This window comes from Salmo salar, chromosome 17 (assembly GCF_965601325.2).
Source record: "Salmo salar chromosome 17, fSalSal1, whole genome shotgun sequence".
Taxonomy (NCBI): Eukaryota; Metazoa; Chordata; class Actinopteri; order Salmoniformes; family Salmonidae; genus Salmo; species Salmo salar.
The window spans coordinates 48,803,286-48,823,009 of record NC_138307.1 but is presented as its reverse complement, the minus strand read 5'-3'; the positions used below and the strand labels follow the sequence as shown (position 1 = coordinate 48,823,009).

Here is a 19,724-nt window from a genome sequence, read left to right as displayed (position 1 = left end):
AGCCCTGACGTCATATATTCCGCGTTGGCCTGGACGTGGCATCTGAGAAGACTGCGAAAGGGAAGCTGCACCCACTCTCTGTCTGGTTACAACAAACAGCTTTGGTTTTCTATTTTCTTATCGTCACGCGGAGCTCTTTCACAACATGGGGCTAACAATTTCGTCGATATTTTCCAGGCTTTTTGGCAAAAAACAGATGAGGATACTTATGGGTAAGCAATCCTCTTATCAACCTGGCCAAGGAACTAGCTGGCTGCTAGCAAACGTTAGCTAGCTAGTGGGAGGGGGTTGCCATATCAGGGATGTACTTATCTTTTTGTGAAATATTACAGTTATAGTAAACTACCTGTTCACATGTCTTGTAACGTAAACATTCCTCGTTTGAGAGCAATCGGAGTAAAAACACAGACTAGCTAGGATAACACTCAGGCTTAGGCGGAAAAGTGCTAGCTATTTGTGCTATTGCACAATAATTACTGGTAGTTTGTTCACTTAATACCAACAAATGTCTTAGCTACGTCATATCTCAGGTCTATACAAGTTGGTAGATGTAGTGAACTTTTTTTAATGGGTCTATAGTTTTCAATACAACGCATCTAGAATCATGTCCATCCCTCTTACCATAACGTGTACACCTATGTGTTGGACAGCCTATATTTTGGGGTTGTGGATGCTGTTCCTAATTTGAGCTAAAGGCACAGTTGCTACCCTATATATTTATATACGTTGTCCAAATCATTGCAGTTTGACAGCTGATGGAAAACTAGGCACCTGTCAGCTGTCAGAGGGATTTCATTTGACACGAGACAGACCTGTTTTGTAATAGATGCCTATCTCTTTCATGAAGTTGCAGTACAATACGTTTGTCTTGCTTGTTTTTTTTCTTTATTAAGTTACTTATTTTCCATACAAAAAAATCTATATGGGTTTATTATGATTGAGAAGTTTGACATTACTCTTTTCTTCTGTAGTTGGTTTGGATGCTGCTGGAAAGACCACTATTCTCTACAAACTGAAGCTGGGGGAGATTGTAACCACAATTCCAACCATTGGTAAGAAAATCTCTGGCTATGACCAGAGCCAAAGATGGATAGATCTCTAGCATACACAACCATATGCAAAACATGGGCCCTCTCAGCTCCTGGCAGACTGTCTTTAAAAGCATCTCTTCAATAATCTGATTTAAATGGGGGACTTGCTTTCTCATGGAGCTTGTGTGCAAATGATTAAGATTTCTTTTGATGTCTTGTCCTGGTTACTGATGTAGCATGACACACACACACACTGAGCCAAATCTTTGATGTGTCGCCATGGTAATCAAGTCCAAGTGTTCAGGAATGTAGGCCTACCTTGTTTAATGCTCATGGAAATGGTCAGTAAGGTCCACACAGAGCTGTGCACTCAACAATTCAGTCTGTCAAATTTCAGCCAAAAAAACATTTTGGGACATGACGGTGAGGTATAGAACTGGAGCTGAATGGTTTTAAGTCTTGCATAACCATAGTTCTGGGACAAAGAACAGTAGATGGCTACACTGCCTCCATGCTCCAGAGCTGTTGGGGCTTGCTGGGTGAGGGGGGACTCTTTTGATGGAGCAGATTGGTCGATAAGTGTCTAAACACCTAGACAAAATAAGTAGGGAAGAAAATGGTTTGTCCCACCTGAGATCAGATAGACCGAATTGGGTCACCATTCCATCGTTTTTCAATTTGAGCTACAGGTAATAGTTTACTCCTATTGCAAATTGGTTTTAATTATCTTATTTTATACAGAAACTTATTTCTACCATAGTGATATAGATCGGAGCTATTTATGCTGGTAGAGGTCAGACTAGTGATTCTGGATCTAGTCTCTGTGAATTGCTGTTGCTGATGCTCTCTTGCTCTTCGGTGACTGAACAGGTTTTAACGTGGAGACTGTTGAGTACAAGAACATTTGTTTCACCGTGTGGGATGTGGGCGGTCAGGACAAGATCCGCCCCCTCTGGAGGCACTACTTCCAGAACACACAGGTATGACACACCTGTGACGGCAGTGACATACATCAGTGATGTCATCAAAGCATATCTTTTATCTTAATTCAACTATATAAATAGTGCTAGAATCAATGTGTCAGAATGGACCCTGTCAAAAATAAACAAGGGTCATCTTAAAAGCTAGGTGAATATGCAGAGTAGACAAAATGCATAACAGTAGCCTGACTTTTGAACCTTGACTTCACAGGGCCTTATCTTCGTAGTGGACAGCAACGACAGAGAGAGAGTAGCAGAGTCGGCAGAGGAGCTGTCTAAAATGGTAAGTGTTGCATACATGTCTTTCTTTATAAGCTACTGTTGTTTTTGGTCAAGGAACAGTAGGCTTTTTGTGTTGGCATTTACCATATTTCTGTGGAAAGGAACCTAAAACTGAGCTCATGGTTGACATGGGAAAATAAACTAATTCAGTGGTAAATAATGGTGTTATTTATATAGTTGCCATTGTGACTGATCATTCATCATCCGTGTTGACACACACACAGCCTTCTGTGGCCAATGGTTTCCCTTTGACAATGGCGGCCTCCATAAATGTTTTCCCTCCCCTTGTTCTCCCTACCAATTTTCTAATTTATTTCTCTCTCTACAGCTGCAGGAGGATGAGTTGAGGGAGGCAGTGTTGCTGGTGTTTGCAAACAAACAGGACCTGCCCAATGCTATGGCAGTGAGCGACCTCACAGACAAACTGGGCCTGCAGAGCTTGCGCAGCAGAGTTGTGAGCATATATATATCTCTCTCTTACACACACACTTGAACAGTCCTTTCTAAGAGTTATATAGTAAAATGTATTTCTGACCAGATAAAAATGTTGTCAATGTAGTATACACTGTGGCTATGCAGTTATTCGTGTATGGCATTACTGGCTTATTTACAACAACTCATTATGTCTCTTTCCAGTGGCATGTCCAGGCTACCTGTGCTACCCAGGGCACTGGGCTATACGAAGGACTGGACTGGCTTTCCAACGAGCTGTCGAAACGCTAAAGAATGGAGAAATCGCAGGACCGGAGCGAACGAGATCTGAACACACGAGCAAGAGAAGGGGTGCAGGCTGAGCATTTCATCAATGGAAAAAAAAAAACTGCAACTTTTTAAATGATCAGTGTGTCTGTCTGGTAGAACTTGCAGTTATGGACTTTGCGATCAGTTCCTGTTCTGAAACCTTTTTTAACCATTCTTCCCTTTTATTCCCATACCTGCAGATGTTTCTTAGACTGTTTCTTCCTTTATGACACCCAACTTCCTCAACAGTAAAATTAAGTTGCATGTTTTAAAAAAAACAGATTCACATGATGGTTGTGTGCTGATGTTGATCGTTGAGGAATGGAAGGGTGGGCCACTAGGTTTTGTTGGGTGGGGGGGTATTTGGATACCTGGAGTTTGTTGGAAACATATTGGGGAGGGCAGGGGTGGGGTTTTGGATGCAAAACCCCTCTGGCCTTCCCTGACTGAGTCATTCCAGAGAGCTGAACCTGAAGGCCAGTTCCATTCCTAAACAATGTGAAGCGAGCAGGACCTTCAGTCATTTCAAAGGCCATTATGATGCAATAAAATGTTATTTTTCTTTTCTCAACTGTTGAAACATTGTCTTCTGAGTGCGAGGTGGGACATAGTTGGTCATGAAGGAATGGAGAATATTGAGATGTGGCCCTGGTTCAAATAGTTGTGGCCCTGGTTCAAATAGTTGTGGCCCTGGTTCAAATAGTTGTGACCCTGGTTCAAATAGTTGTGACCCTGGTTCAAATAGTTGTGACCCTGGTTCAAATAGTTGTGACCCTGGTTCAAATAGTTGTGACCCTGGTTCAAATAGTTGTGAATGTTTCTTCATAACAATTTTAGCCTAAACAACCTGTTCAGTTTTAGTTTGTATGTTTTAAGCAAAGAGAGCAGATTCTCTTAGGTTTATCAACAACTCATACTTTGAAAAGTAAATTGCAACTTACAGAAAAATGGTGTAGTTGGGAAAGTAAAGTGCTTATAAAAACAGTTCCATTTACATTTCCCTCTTAATTTTCAGATTAAAATCCTACTTATACTGCAATATGTAACTTTTTGGGCAACCTGACCAAATTCACAAATGTAAGTTAAAGATACGTAATTCATTGAAAGCAAGTCTATTTTTATTTAACTAGGCAAGTCCGTTAAGAACAAATGACTTAATGACGGCCTACCCCGGCCAACACTGGGCCAATTGCGCGCCTGCCTATTGGACTTTCAGTCAAGGCCGGATGTGATACAGCCTGGACGCAGTAGATTTATTAGATTTCTATGCTTCACCTTCCATTTAGTTTTTGCATCTTTTACTTTTGCTTTTGTACAACAGCGTCAAACAGCTGAAAATATATTTTTGGTTATGGAGAAAATATTTAAAGTTTAAATGCTACAATGATTCTCTACACTATGCTTACTGGTTTTGTCGCAAACTATTAGAATTTTAGCAACCAGGAAAGGGCGTTGCAACTTTAAAAAGGCATTTATAAACAAGTTCAAAGCATGTGGATGTTTATAAGCAAAGCTTTTAAAACCAAGGTATTTCATTTAGAGAAGGACCCTAAATCTTCCAGACAATTTAACATGCAAAGACAATAGCTCACGATGAAACAGTCATTGCATGTGTATATACACACATTAGTACTGATAGCAATTACATATAAACTTTGCACACGAGACTCAGTTCAGGTTAGAAAAAACCAGCAGTCACCCTAAAAATATCAATTTCCATCAAGCCACATTCCGTAGGGCACGACATTAATACATAGAAATGTATTAAGTATAACAAACATACCTCCGATAGAGCTGACATCTTTTGAATACCTCTATCTGTGGTATTTCTATCTGCAACATTCAGTATGTAAAAAAAAAAAAACCTGCTGGGTTATTAGGGAGCATTCAAACTAAATAGCAAGTGCACAGATACTCTAAACTGAATAGATTGAATTCCAGTCTACCTGCCACACACAAACCAACAATTCATTATCACATACTGTAGGGACTAATACACCACAGCACTATTTTGTTCCATTTCTCATTACAAACCAAGTTACCAATTAAGATTACATGCAGTTTGACAGGCCTATTTTGGCCCATTCAATGTGAATTCTTCAATATCTTTACTGAACAAAAATATAAACTTAACATGTAAAGTGTTGGTCCCATGTTTCATGAGCTGAAATAAAAGATGAAAGAAATGATTTACGCACAAAAAGCTTATTTCTCTCAAACTTTGTGTACAAATTTGTTTACATTCCTGTTAATGAGCATTTCTCCTTGCCAAGATAAGCCATCCACCTGACAGGTGTGGCATATCAAGAAGTGTATTAAATAGCGTGATCATTACACAGGTGCACCTTGTGTTGGGGACAATAAAAGGCCTCTCTAAAATGTGGAGTTGTCACACAACACGATGCCACAGATGTCTCAAGTTGAGGGAGCCTGCAATTGGCATGCTGACTGCAGGAATGTCCAACAAAGATGTTGCCAGAGAATGTAATGTTCATTTCTCTACAATAAGCCACCTCAAACGTCATTTTAGAGATATTGGCAGTACATCCAACTGGCCTCAACTGCAGACCACGTGTAACCACGCCAGCCCAGGACCTCCACATCCAGCTTGTTAACCTGCGGGATCATCTGAGTAAGGGAATGGGGGGTGCTGAGGAGTATTTCTGTCTGTAATAATGCCATTTTTTGGGGAAAACTCATTCTGATTGGCTGGGCCTGGCTGCCCAGTGGGTGGGCTTATGCCCTGCCAGGCCACTGCCCACTCATGTGAAATCCATAAATTTAGGGCCTAATGAATTTATTTCAATTGACTGATTTCCTTCTATGAACTCTAAGTCAGTAAAATCTTTGAAATTGGTGCATTAATATTTTTGTTCAGTATAACTTCATGTGCCGCCTTCTGTTCTAAAACCTTATATAACAAGGAATGGAACAAAACAGTTCAGTGGATTACAGAGTCCCTGTCCTGTGTGAGTTGATTGGAGTGATGTCCTTCGTCCTCCCAACCCATCTTCCCTACACGGTTCTACACCACTACAGGTTCCCTCTTGTTGTTCTGACGTTTCACCACAAACACCTTCTGACCAGACACGGTCACTGTGTACACATAGTCCTCTAGCATGACTGTGAAGAAATAGAACACAGGGAGGTCTGGTTAGAGCGGCATGTTGGTAACAGCAATACTGTGTGTATGTGCGATCGAGTGAGTGACCCTAGGTCCCAGGTGTGTGTTGTCTGACTTACCTGACATGCGTTTGAAGGGTGGCTCAGCAGCACCCTGCAGTCTGAAGCGACATGCTGTCCGCACCATCTGCATTATGACCCCAGCTGTGTGCTCATCATTCTCCAGCTCCCCCGCAGACTGAGAGAGGGGGGTAACAGGGAGTCAGTTGGAAATAAGATGAGTGGAGGATAGGCGTGCTGCAACCTGGGCTTTATCTAAGCTGCTACCAGGGCAGGACATATATGTACGCATATTTGTGTGAACATACTGCCAATACGCCCTCCTCACTGATCACCAAATACCCCAGTTGATCAGGGATCCTCTCCAGACCTTGTGTCAGAGCGCTAGTAGTCTAAAACACAAACAAATGACATACATGGACACATGTTAGGATCTGTGGGAGAGGTACAATTACCAGCCACCAAACACTGTTTTCAAGGCTCAAAGGAGATTAACTTTGCATTAACTCTGCTTTTGTCAATAGTAAAAGTGGCCACAAAGAATCAGTGTTCACAGCTAGTTGGCGAGACATCGGAGCCAGAAAACTATCACGCGCACTACAGTACACACAAAATAGGCTACAATGTAGCTGATAAAACAGTACGAACCACTGAATACGTTGCTTTTACACAATACAACGTCACAGAATAGCAGTAAAGCAGAATATAAGAGTTTATACCATTTTCACTTGTTTTGCCCGATGAGGAAGCCCATCTGATGCGTTTCCTCTTTTTTTCCCACGTGACTTCATCGGCTGCTGTGACGTTACGTCATTCCGATAAAGAAGGATTTTATCCTTCGATGAGGCATAAACCCAAAACCACTACTTCGTTTACAAAACAATTTAAAGCTATTCAATGTATTGCGTTATCATTGATAGACAGTCATGTTTTCCTGCTCGCCATTTCATGATATGGAAAAAGATATAGACCAGTAGATGGCGCTATCTGCGTTTTGTGACAGCTGACATCTTCCAAAGAGCTCACCAAAAGCGGAAGTACTGGTCAGCTGACAGTTTCGTGATTCAGAGAAGGCAAAACAATCCAGTCATTGCTTGTTTTTGCAGTTTTATCTTGTAGAATTGAATAATGGCTGGGCGAGGGAAATTAATTGCCGTTATTGGTGATGAAGACACGTGTACCGGGTTCCTACTCGGTGGCATTGGCGAGCTGAATAAAAATCGTAGCCCGAATTTCTTGGTGGTCGAGAAGGAGACAAGCATCGCAGAGATAGAGGAGACCTTCAAGTAAGTTATAGCTAGCTATCTACCGAATTTTGAGTCCGAAGAAAAATAGCTAAAAGCAGACAAACTGTGCGCTTGTTTGCACACAGGGTGAACACAGTTGATGCTATATTATGTTTGTAATTGCATTGGTAACATCGAAAATTATCTGTGCTTCACCTAATAGTACCTATCCTGTAACTCCCAGTATAATGGATACCATTTTTCTGGGGGGGTAAATAACATTATCTGATGCTACAATCTGTAGGTAGGTGGTATCATGATATCTGTATTCCATTAGGCCTAGTTGTGTGATTTGATTAATCATATCACCTTGAAATACTACTAGTATCTCTTTCAATCCATATAAGTTACTGCTGGACAACATACCTTGTTTTTTGGTGTTTAAAGGCCTGCACTGTAATGTTCACAGTCATCGTCTCTCTAATTTACTTACTTCTGTTATGCTCCCCCCTAGGAGTTTCCTGACCCGCAATGACATCGGCATCATCCTGATCAACCAGTTCATAGCAGAGATGATCCGTCACGCCATCGACCAACACATGGAGTCCATCCCTGCCGTGCTGGAGATACCCTCCAAGGAGCACCCATATGACGCCTCCAAGGACTCCATCCTACGCAGGGCCAAGGGCATGTTCTCCGCTGAGGACTTCCGATAAACACACAACACGTACCCAAAGATGCAGGGACAGAGATGGCAGAGGGGGACTTTGGAGACAGTCATGATCCTAAATGAGTTATCTTGTGTAATACCAAGAAAGGCTGTAAAGTATGAATTGGCCTGATGGCAGTTTCATGTGTTATCCATATTGACTGAGGCCATATGTGGTACCTACAGTCCCACTCTCATCTCTTGCCATGGTCCTGCTCCATCCACCTGGCAATGCATTTTCTCCAGACCCAATGTTGAATTGTTTGATGTAATATTTAGTTTTTCATTCCTTTGCCTGGAACATTATGGTATTACTATTCATTGACCACATTGATGGTTGAATTGTTTTGCTGTATGCCTTTCCGGGTTATTCATGTTGTTGTATGAAATCTTACGCAGGTACTGTATCTTGTGGTCTCATCTAGTCTGATTTTCAAATGCTTGCTTCATTTTGTCATAACCTTAGGGAGAGTGTGCTTACATAAGACATCTCAGCAAAGAATTGTGGCTAGTCATCTGCAATTAAGGGAATGTAACATTTGTCAGATCATGCATGTTACCATGACTGTCTGTTTTAACTTCCCATTTGTAATTTATGTAAACATTCCCTATGCCCCTATGTGTATCTTAAACTGTAAAGTAGCATTTCATCATCTGGTGACATGTACCCTGTGGATTGGAGAATAATACTGTACATCTCATCAACAGAAAATCCACACAAAAAAATGGCACAGCTTGAAAAAACAGTGTTAAGCACTGCAAAATGTCGTAATGTATTGCAGTTGTGACAGTTTTAACTTATACCTGTAAAAAAAAAAAAATATGTTAAAAAAAATATATATTCTATCCCAACCTGTGCTGTGTAAGTTATTAATGTCAAGACCAGCACAACTGTCTTAAATGTTTGATATTAGAAGACAATCACACTATTCACAATCTCACAAAAGCCAGAACAATACCCTGTATGTTAGCTTGGAAAACTTCATACTGTACAAAATCTTGAAATTAGAACCAGCAATCCTCCATGCTGATTCTAAAGCCTTATAGTGCTAGTAGCCTGAAGTAGGACAAGAACCTTACATGGCAGTCATAATGAAACCCCACTACCAACTATGCCTATCTCCAACCCTGTCTGTAACAGAGATACAAGCTTTCCTCATGATGTGACTTAACCAGGTAGTTTCTTTTGGGAAGTAGGGTAAAGTTCCCATGCAGTCAAAGTTTGTTTAACATCTCACTGCATAGTTTAGGCAGAAGTGAAGTACTTCCCAGCATCTCTGTGCCAGTGGCGGAGGACAAGCTTCAATCACAGATTTTTTTTCTCAAAAACCTTAAAGCCCAGTATGTTATCCCTGACAATAAATCTGATTCAGAGTGGGTCCCATGATTAAAGCCCGACCCTGAGACTGAACCTGATGTATTACAGTATGTGGGGGCCTGCACACACGGATGCTGTGAACCAACTGGAAAATATTTGAACAACCTTGTGACGGGCCTCATCATTTATCTTGCTGGACGTGTGAGTCCTTCAATTCTCTCATGTTCTTCAGTGAACCAGGGACAAACACCAACACACAAACACAGCTCTGTTCTACTACCTGCGCCTTATAAAGATATGGAAGGTTGGCCAAGAGGTGCTCAGTGAGCTATATAAGAGGTCCTCCCAGAATGAACCTGTACCTGAACACTGGGGATTTTTTCACGGACCTGACGGCCCTTCCGGAGAACAGATGATCCCTGCCTGGTCTCTCGGTGTCCTCCTCCTGGGCTACGTCTTTGGATTCCCAGTCCCCTTCAACAGCACTCAGAGGTAAGACATCTATCTACCTGTGAAAATAGGAGATTAGAGGTTGTATGGATGGATGAATAGATGGATAGAGTTGTAACCTGTGAGGCATGTGCATTTTACTTCCTCTGTAGACAATATGAATATGAGACTCTTCTTCAACTCAACGACACAGTGGGCAACACTACACAGTGAGTGTTGGGTTCTAATACTTCTAAAAACAAGGATGAGTTTGACTAAATGTGAGAATAGTGAGACCAACATACTGCTTTGCTCTTTCAGACCCTTCATGTCGAATGACACAGAGTCCAATGAAACAGAGATTCCCTTCCCCTTTCAGTGAGTATATTTATGGGTTTATATTTGTATTTTGTTGAAACCAAATGTTGTAAACCATTTAGAAGAATGAACGACTACATTGCATCTCATGTTGGGCGGCAAGTAACCTAGCGCTTAGAGAGGCGAGCCAGTTTGAATCCTGGATCTCAAATCCTAGATGCCATTGCCTACCGGTATGCCCTTGAGCAAGGGACTTAAACCCCCACAACAACATCTCCCTGGACGCCCAGTGTGGCAGCCCCCCGTACCTCTCCAAAATCATGTGTGTGTCTTTTCGGAGGGGTTGGGTTTAAAGTGGAAGTACAATTTCGGTTGGACCTTGTGTGCAATTGACCAACAAAGTTGTTCTACCTTGTTCTATCGTTACAGAATTATACTTCCTATGGAGAATATGAGTCCATTATTGTAAGTCAGCTCTTCAAACTCAGCATAGCCCCTGAGGGCCAAACACATGTACTTTAGCGTGCTAAAACACTATTGACTCACGATTGACTCTTTTCAATCTTGTTTTGCCAGATGTGAAAGAACAAGTTTTATGGATTCACACACATTTTTCTAAAATATCTCGTATTTTTTTCTTTCTCCTTCAGGGATTACAACCATGCAATACCGTAAGTCTCCCTAAATGTACACAAGTACAATGCGATTGAATAATTTGACTGAGCACACAAGCCTGTGTGTGTGTCCAACTGTTGTGTATGTGTCCAACTGTTGTGTGTGTGTGTCCAACTGCACTATTGTTAAAGTAATAGTGCAAATACATAACCTTAACTGTTTCTTTAGTAGCAGTGACACGGTCATTGCTGCATGTCTCACCACCCAGCAGGAAACATTCCAGACCTCTAACTTGATACTCCCCTCTTTTCAATCCAGAGGCAGTGTGTCTCTCTGCTACCTTCCCACCTGTATGAACGCTAATCTGGGGTCAGCCCTGCAGAAAGGGGACGAGATAGCGGGCGCCTCCACCAATGACCCCCATGGGATAGGCAGAAAATGACACTGACACAGGACAGCTTAGATTGGCACACAGTTTTTTAATAACACGTGTTATGACATTGGTTGCAGCATGACTTTGGTTTTGTGGCTCTCTAACAAAAAAACTGCACTACAACTATTTCTGAAATGTACTGCACCAGAGTTGAAGTAAATTGTGAGCATGAAAAGGAAACTGTTATGCTAGGGGGAGTTTTAAAGTAGATTAACTATTATAATAGTTCATAACTTACATTCAATGTGTTGAGTACTTTATGTCAAATACGTACATGTTTTGTGTAAAGTGACTAAACCAAATATATTTCACTTCTTTTGTACGCAAATAAAAGCTTTTTACAAACCAGGAGTGATGCAATAAATGCCTGCTTTTCACATAAAAATATCATCATAAATGTCTGTCAGCACTTTCCTTGATTCAATCCACACTCACTCTGGTTCATAAAAAATTATAGGCATTACTCTACCATGAATATCTAGTTGAGCAGAATGACGCAAAGGGATAGAAAGTACAGACAGACAGAGTAACTGATAAAGTGATACTCTTCTGTTGAATCTAAAGGCCTTGATGTTAGTCCATGACCTGTGTGTGTTTTTTTATATGTATACTGTATGTAGGTGAGGAAACCCAGCTGAGTAAACAAGAAATGTTCTATAACTTGACGTGACAGTGTAGTTTAACTCACTACTGATATCCCCGCTGTATCCACGCAGGCTCTCTATTCTTTGGAACAGCTCTGACACAGAGTATGGCTCAACGTGAGGAAGATCATTGGAGGAAAGGGTTGTGGGTATGCTATAGAAAATATATACTGTTACAGTTCAACTCCCACTCTGTTGTTGCTCTTTTGCCAACAGGCCTGAGGAGTTGATGCAGAGTCAGAACGAGACAGATAGCAACTCAACATTAACTACGTGAGTTCTCTTATTCTATTATTATAAACAGGCATCTACCCTTTAATTTTGCACATGTTCCAATATGTCATTAATCATTTCTTTCCCCTCTACTGCACACAGATACAGGTTCAACAGTCCTCCTTCCCATATTAATAAATTGGAAAGAAAACTTCCATTGTAAGTATGTGTATTCAGTCACTCATCATACATTTTATCAGTAGGTGGCGCTTTATCTCTAAAGGAGGGAAGACCAAAAAGCATTACAAAACTGTACATCGTTGAAGTGAAATCAATGTTTCCTCTGTCCTTCTCGGCAACTCTTTTTAGAGCTCTTGCAGTCTGTGGGGTGAGTCTCTGTGTCCTGAATAACCTGGGCCATGCACTGAACCGCGGCGGAGACGAGAGTGCAGGCGGAGCAACCAGAGACCCACATGGCAACGGCAAGAGATGAGAGGAAGAGCAGTGGAGGAAGATGAGAAGAAGTGTGATGTGGGGCCTCATACAGTAGCTGCTGGCTGTGCTCTATTTGTCTTAAACCATTACTTTTCTTTGTCTGCTTTCCTTTGTCACCACTGATCTGGAAAGACAAGAGGATTGAGAGAAATTTGGAAATATTGTAGTCACTCCACCGGCCTATTGCTTATGTGCAGGACTTGGTGATGGAGGAGAGGACACAATAGGAGAGGAGTTGTACAGAGGGTGTAATTTGTGTGTGGTAAACCTAAAAAGTTGCTATTTATTATAGACAGATTAATAATTATCTTCTTAATTAATTTGAGATTATCCACTTTTAATAAAGAAAATGATGAAATATGTGTCATTGTGTACAACAGGGCCTGCTTCACATAAGTGCTTGTTTAGGGCCCCCGGCCCCCAATCGGGTTCTCAACTGTTGAGAGTTAGAATATTAGAATTTACAAGATGCAAGTTCGAAATGTGATTGTGCTCAATTAGCCATGTCAGCGAACAATTTTTAGATTGGTAAATTATTCTAGCCAGGTATCTAAACTTGTAGTAATCATGTCCGAATAGCAACCTTGCACACAGGGCACATGGCCAGGGTCCTGTACTCCAGGGGGACCCCATTGATTTTGTTAGTCACTCTCACTCAGATATCATTAGCATGGCATAAGTCATGGCAAAATGTGTAGAATTGCAGAAATGTAGCTTTAAAACAGCATATAGCTTACCATATTTCTCTCTGGCCCATGTCAAAATGAGTAGAATTGCATGAAATGTATTTTAAAATGGCAAAATATTCTCTCCGCCCCATGGCAAAATGTGTAAAACTGCAGACAACTTGCTTTAAAACTGCAACATTTTCTCAACACCCCATGGCAAAATGTGTAGAATTGCAGGAATTTCACTTTAAAACGTACATTTTTTTGTCTTCAATGTCAACATGGGGGGGGACAAAAAATATTGACCGCTTGGCCAATCAAATCTCACTTAGGGCCCCCAAAAGGGTGGAACCGGCCCTGGTGTGACGACATAAACCTATTGTTACGCAAATGTTTGGAGAGGTTTCACGAGCGCGCCATGATACCCGCATACATTTTGGTGATGGAAAATTCAAGCCTACATCTCGTGTAATTTCTCTTGCACATTTAATGTGATGTGGATTGTATTGGTCCTGAATGTATCCAGATAATAAAAGAATATCCAAAATATTGAATTGCTTTGGGTGACAGTTGTGCTTAACCTCAATCCGCAAGAAGGCTAGCTGGCTTTTGGGAAGAGCAGCGGACATGGATTCTCAAAAACAGGAGTTTTGGAAGGAGGCTATTTTGAAAGAAAAAATTGTCAGACTGAATTGGTTTCGAGATAACTGGATCAAACCTAAACTCGTCAAAAAGGTGGGTGAAAAACGAGGGATGAAACTGCCACAAATCAACGAACCTCAACGTGAAGCAAAACCGGTGAAAACGCTGACCACAGAAGGGGCGCAGGTCAAAAGTAGAGATGAGAAGGTCATTATCGATGTGATGCGGCCGGTATCGGGAGAGACTCGGGATGTGCTGTATGATGGCTTTTCAGAAGAGGAGACTGGACGCTACAAATACCTCCTCCTCAGGAAGCGAAAGGATCCTGAGGTCAAGTACCTCTACCCTATAACCAGCAACTGGCAGTATGGATGGGGTCTGGGTAAAAAAACAACACATTTTTTCTTTGAAATTATTAGGCTTAATAGTTGATTAACCAATTAAACAGCCATTCTAGCAACATGGTAAAACCACTCATGGATTTGGAATGTTTAAATGTTTTCTACTTTGAAATAGCCAAAACATCACATGTAATGGGGCATACAGTAGAAAAACTATTCAGGGGGTGACATCATGGTCCTGCCCAGCTTGTAACTCTACTACATTCCATGTCTTATCTCCAGTTGTCATGGTAACTGTCCCTGCTGCGCCCCTTCTGAATGCAGGTGACATGAACAAGACCTACGTCCCGATGTATGCATTCAACGCCATTGTGAAAGAGAGCTTTTTCCGCAAGAACGGCGTCTTCCCTCGCTCCGCCACCTCAGACACCGTGGCGTGATGGTGCCTACCGGATCACACAGGACTCAACTGACAGTACAGGCCCACCACCAACACCTGCACTGGTCTTGTGAAGACGAAAATCGTCATTAAGCTGATAAATAGAATGTGTAAAATAAAAGTGTGGTTCTGGAAACTTGTACCACTGGAGTTTGAGATGGATATTGCCATGTTGGCCTAAGTGCCCTCCCCCCTTTCAACACACATTGTCTAAATTATAAGTAAATAAATTATCAATGTGTAATCCACCAGACACTCAGACCTTTGTCCCTGTTGGCTATGAGGCTATGGCCTAATGCCATTAATCATTCACCTGCTGGATTAATATCGTATTAAGTCCTGCTTTTCACAAGTGGACAGATCAGCTTACTATCACCTGGCTGCCACAGGTGGGCAAGGAGAGTAGGTCTGCATTCAGGGATGAGTGAACCAACGCTGAGCCCAGAGAATAGAGTGGATTCTATTACAGTTGGCTACTCTGGTAACAGGGAGAGGGATTGATGGCCAGACACAGGCCCTGAATGTGTAGGGAAAGAGGCATGCCCACCAGCCCCCTTACCTCCCATCTCTCTAATTAGAGGGAAGTAAATATATCCCCTCGCCACAGTTTGATAGGTAGTAGCCTATTAAAGACAGACTACCTAAATCAGAGAGACCCAGTAAAGCTCTGCTGTGAGTCTATTTGTACAGTCACCACAAGGGGGAGCCCACACCTCACAATAGACAGAGCAGTGAGCATGACAACGTGATATGGCAGCTTGGTCGAAAGGCTCTCTGAAATTACATGAATGGTCATTCAAAGCAATATACTGTAACCCGAGGGACAAAGGCAGGCATTTATGTGAAATGTAACTACCCCAATTTATTACCTACTTATGTCAGTCAAAGATTCTATTTGAATCATAGCGTTGACCACCAGACAACAGGGGAGAATGACCACCAGAGAGTGCCACTGTTTTTTCATAGACAGATCAATGCCAATACTCTATTGTAACAGAGAGCATTAGAGGAGATATTGTCAAAAAAATGTGAGACGTGCGATGGCAATTCACTGCATTGGCACTTTAGCTATCATACAAATAGGAAATTACAGGCTCCTCTTATTCGTAGTCTGATGATGCTCTCTCTCTCATCACAGGGCCCCATCAGGACAGCAGACAGTGCTCTGTCAGATAAATAGCTCTCATTACCCACCCAAACACTCCCATAGAGACAGCATTAGCACAGGCAGCCAAATGTCACCACAGCCAGATTCCGAAGCACTGTGATGGGAGCAGTGAGAATAGAAATATACTAAACAAAAAAGATAATCCATCCACCTGACAGGTGTGGCATATCAAGAAGCTGATTAAACAGCATGATCATTACACAGGTGCACCTTGTGCTGGGGACAATACAAGGCCACTGTAAAATGTGCAGTTTTGTCACAAAACACAATACCACAGATGTTTTGAGGGAGCGTTCAATTGGCATGCTGACTGCAGGAATGTCCACCAGAGCTGTTGCCAGAGATTTGAATGTTCGTTTCTCTACCGTTTCTCTGCTGCCTCCAAAATCGTTTTAGAGAATTTGGCAGTACGTCCAACCGGCCTCACAACCACAGACCATGTGTAACCACGCCAGCCCAGGAACTCCACATCCGGCTTCTTCACCTGTGGGATCGTCTGAGGGGGTGCTGAGGCGTTATTTCTGTCTGTAATAAAGCCCTTTTGTGGAGAAAAATCAATTCTGATTGGCTGGGCCTGGCTCCCCAGTGGGTGGGCCTGGCTCCCAAGTGGGTGGGCCTATGCCCACCCATGTCTGCGCCCTTGCCCAGTCGTGAACTGACTGATCTCCTTATATGAACTGTAACTCAGTAAAATCTTTGAAATTGTTGCATGTTGCAATTTGTTTAGTATACCATTATTAGAATGGTCAAAGTGCATCAGGACATTGGCAATGTTTCAGACTTCTTAGAAGCTGATTATTGTTCCAATCAGTGAGTGAATCAGCTTGTCGTTTTCGAAGAATAGAGCTCCTTGCCAATCAAATTAAATAACCAATATCTTCCTGGTCGATGGCCTATTACTTGATTTTCAAAATTGGTCCTGGATGATTTTTGATTGTTTCATAGATAATAATTTTTGATTGTTTCATAGACATGTCTAGTTCCTCCTGGAACACTTCCACAGCACAACAGCGCTAATGAAAAAATAAAACCATCTCTGAGACTCCAAAGGGATATTTACAAAAGTTTCAACCACCCACTTCTATCAATAGGGATGCATATATGCAATTCAAAATAGTTAGTAGTTAGGGGCAAATTACACCAGTGCCTATGTTAATCCTCTCTATCATGACTCATGGTGTGTGTGTGTGTGTGTGTCTGTCCGTGTGTTGCGTTGATCTGCAGACTAGTTCTTTCATCCTATCCTGTGACTCACTGCTGCCATCCTCATCTATAACAAGGGGTCAACCCTGCTACGCTTCTCCCACCCACCTCTGGTACATCACATATTTGTTTTTACTGAGTGTGTGTGCCCGTGCGTTTTATGTGTGTGTTGCCAATAGAGACAAACTGCACACTTGTCAGATGAGTTATGAAAGGTCTTGTCATCCTAACCCAGGCAGAACTGATCTCTGGCACGGTTAAATAATTCACACCTCCATTTATGACTATTATCACCTGCCCTTTCACCATTGGACAGATTATGTCCATACAGGCTCTATACTGGTCTCCAATTGGGCAGAAAACAAAGATGGAAGATTTGGCACGGACCCATAGATCAGTGGCGTGGCTAACAGAGTTTAATGATTCAGAGTAGATTGTAAAGATGTTTTGTTAATGGTTACATATCGGACCTCCAGCCTTCATTCTTCATATGAAGTGGGTTTTAATGAGAAACCACGTTCAACCTACTCAGCGTCCGCCAGCGTTTAATGGAGTAGAATAATCTCTCACACGTATGAGTGATTCTGAATAAAACGCCAAAGATTAGCTAACCTCAGTCTGCTGAAAACTTTGCTTATGACCCTTTGCCCCAGCAACCCTTCTGTCCTTGAGTTTTGGGCTAAGTCCTTGACTCTGTTTAAACTATAGGCAGATTAATTACTAATGCTTACATGCCGTGAACGCTGTATAGTTAGACAGAACATGCATGGTTAAGTCTTCCTAAATAATCAAGTATCTTAACCCTTTTTCTTTTCATTCCCTCTCGCTTTCTTTTTTGTCCATACTTCATTCTGGTTCAGTCTCAAAGAGATGAGGGTGTCACTACCAAGTTTGCTGAAAAGGTTAGTTTTCAGTGCTTCATCTCTCTTTCTCTGTCTCTCGCTCTTCTAACCGTTTCCAGCTGTCCCTCTTGGTTTTTGTTTCCTCTCTCTCTCTGATGTATGAAGATGACTGTGATCTTTGTGCCAGTGTTGGTGAAGCATATTTTTACTTCTATTTTTGAGTAAAAACAACACCTGCCATTTTACCTGCAGATATCAATCCTGCCAACAGTTTATTTCCCCAAAGTCATAACCGTCCAACAGTACCACTTGGTGCGTGAAACAAAGTGGTCCAAACATGATCCCATCCCATTCCAAGTCTCGCAGAGATAACAGAACATGTTATTCTGTCTGTGTTCTTAGCCCCTATATCCCCTGTTTACTTTAGTAATTCTATCAGTAAAAAGACCAATCCAATCCCGGAGACAAGAAAACACAATCCATGACATCACATTCCATTTCTTGTGTTGGTCGTATACTAATCATTTCATCAGAGAGAGGGAGAGGGTTAACTGATTGGGAATGCAATCACACTGCGCTGCTGCTAGCTGATTAGATGATTATATCTTAGGCTGGGCTGCTCTTTGAGCAATCAAACATGGCAGGGAGAGACACAGGAGCAGGTGTGTGTCACAGCTCTTTGTCTAGGCATGTGTGGCTGATGCAGGGTGAACACAGGGATGGAATACAGAAACAAAAGCCCGGGGAGGAGAGAGTGATGCAGAGAGACAAAGAGAGATGCAGAGAGAGAGAGAGAGGCAGAGAGAGAGAGAGAGAGAGGCAGAGAGAGAGAGAGGCCTTCTGTTCCAGGGGATCCTGTCCAACTGGCGACTCAGTGGTGCGCGGGGGACAGTGCTTCAACTTTTTCATATAATACCAGCATGTAGGCTGCCACGAACACAAACACACACCCACTCATAATAGCACACAGTAAGCATTAAGCACACACAAAAGTCATGACACATGCATGTGCACACACCAGTGGAGGCTGCTCAGGGGAGAACGAATCATAATAATGGCCGAAACGGAGCAAATGGAACGGCATCAAACACCATACCATGAGCCCATTCTCCCCAATTATTGTGCCACCAATCTCCTGTGGCACACACGCACCCAATCACACAAACATCGGGCCATTTTGTTAGTGTGCTGTCGAACCTGATCAGTTTTAATGGCTGACACGATGGGGGGGTTGCTTGTACGTTCACATCACTCACAGCTAGATGGATTGGCCTGGGAGAGCGATTGACAAGCACAAGCACCTCTTTATGTGTTTGTCAGTATTACAACTGTTTGGAAGAGGGCTTTTTTGTTTGTCCACCCGCCTCTTGAGGATTGACCACAAGTTCTCAATGGGATTAAAGTCTGGGGAGTTACCTGGCCATGGACCCAAAATATCGATGTTTTTTCGCCGAGCCACTTAGTTATCACTTTTGCCTTATGGCAGGTGCTCCATCATGTGTTGGTAAAATTCTTTATTCATGGCTGTGTTCTTAGGCAAAATTGTGAGTGAGCCCACTCCCTTGGTTGAGAAGCAACCCCACACATGAATGGTCTCAGGATGCTTTACTGTTGGCATGACACAGGACTGATGGTAGCGCTCACCTTGTCTTCTCCGGACAAGCTTTTTTTCCGGATGCCCCAAACAATTGAAAAGAGGATTCATCAAAGAAAATGACTTTACTCCAGTCCTCAGCAGTCCAATCCCTGTACCTTTTGCAGAATATCAGTCTGTCCCTGATGTTTTTCCTGGAGAGAAGTGGCT

The 19,724-nt window shown here is 42.2% G+C and overlaps 5 protein-coding genes across 8 annotated transcripts; 4 read left to right on the top strand and 1 right to left on the bottom strand.

The window, feature by feature from the left end:
- Nucleotides 1-7: 7 nt before the first annotated feature.
- LOC106576031 (ADP-ribosylation factor 4) lies at nt 8-3,605 on the top strand. The gene is made up of 6 exons (XM_014152851.3): nt 8-212; nt 972-1,052; nt 1,902-2,011; nt 2,223-2,294; nt 2,622-2,747; nt 2,930-3,605. The coding sequence occupies exons 1-6, from the start codon at nt 146-148 to the stop codon at nt 3,014-3,016; spliced, it is 543 nt and encodes a 180-aa protein (XP_014008326.1). The 5' UTR covers nt 8-145; the 3' UTR covers nt 3,017-3,605.
- An 885-nt stretch (nt 3,606-4,490) lies between these two features.
- LOC106576032 (ragulator complex protein LAMTOR4) lies at nt 4,491-7,184 on the bottom strand. The gene is made up of 4 exons (XM_014152852.3): nt 6,937-7,184; nt 6,526-6,609; nt 6,278-6,395; nt 4,491-6,157 (listed from the first exon to the last, which is right to left on the bottom strand). The coding sequence occupies exons 1-4, from the start codon at nt 7,006-7,008 to the stop codon at nt 6,060-6,062; spliced, it is 372 nt and encodes a 123-aa protein (XP_014008327.1). The 5' UTR covers nt 7,009-7,184; the 3' UTR covers nt 4,491-6,059.
- Nucleotides 7,185-7,305: 121 nt separating this feature from the next.
- On the top strand, nt 7,306-8,960 carry atp6v1f (ATPase H+ transporting V1 subunit F). Its single transcript, NM_001141237.1, has 2 exons — nt 7,306-7,503; nt 7,958-8,960. Exons 1-2 carry the CDS (start codon nt 7,346-7,348, stop codon nt 8,157-8,159), a joined length of 360 nt encoding a protein of 119 aa, NP_001134709.1. The 5' UTR covers nt 7,306-7,345; the 3' UTR covers nt 8,160-8,960.
- An 814-nt stretch (nt 8,961-9,774) lies between these two features.
- zgc:193726 (uncharacterized) lies at nt 9,775-13,834 on the top strand. 4 transcript variants are annotated; one of them, XM_014152846.3, is made up of 8 exons: nt 9,775-9,962; nt 10,073-10,129; nt 10,221-10,277; nt 10,647-10,682; nt 10,868-10,888; nt 12,126-12,182; nt 12,285-12,341; nt 12,492-13,834. In XM_014152846.3, exons 1-8 carry the CDS (start codon nt 9,883-9,885, stop codon nt 12,613-12,615), a joined length of 489 nt encoding a protein of 162 aa, XP_014008321.1. In that variant the 5' UTR covers nt 9,775-9,882; the 3' UTR covers nt 12,616-13,834. The 4 variants fall into 4 exon arrangements, with proteins under 4 accessions (XP_014008321.1, XP_014008323.1, XP_014008324.1 ...); XM_014152848.3 differs by lacking the exon at nt 10,647-10,682; XM_014152849.3 differs by lacking the exons at nt 12,126-12,182; nt 12,285-12,341; nt 12,492-13,834 and adding an exon at nt 11,151-11,613.
- atp6v1fnb (ATP6V1F neighbor) lies at nt 13,704-14,847 on the top strand. Its single transcript, XM_045698640.2, has 3 exons — nt 13,704-13,724; nt 13,856-14,309; nt 14,593-14,847. The coding sequence occupies exons 1-3, from the start codon at nt 13,704-13,706 to the stop codon at nt 14,706-14,708; spliced, it is 591 nt and encodes a 196-aa protein (XP_045554596.1). The 3' UTR covers nt 14,709-14,847.
- The last annotated feature ends 4,877 nt before the right edge of the window (nt 14,848-19,724 follow it).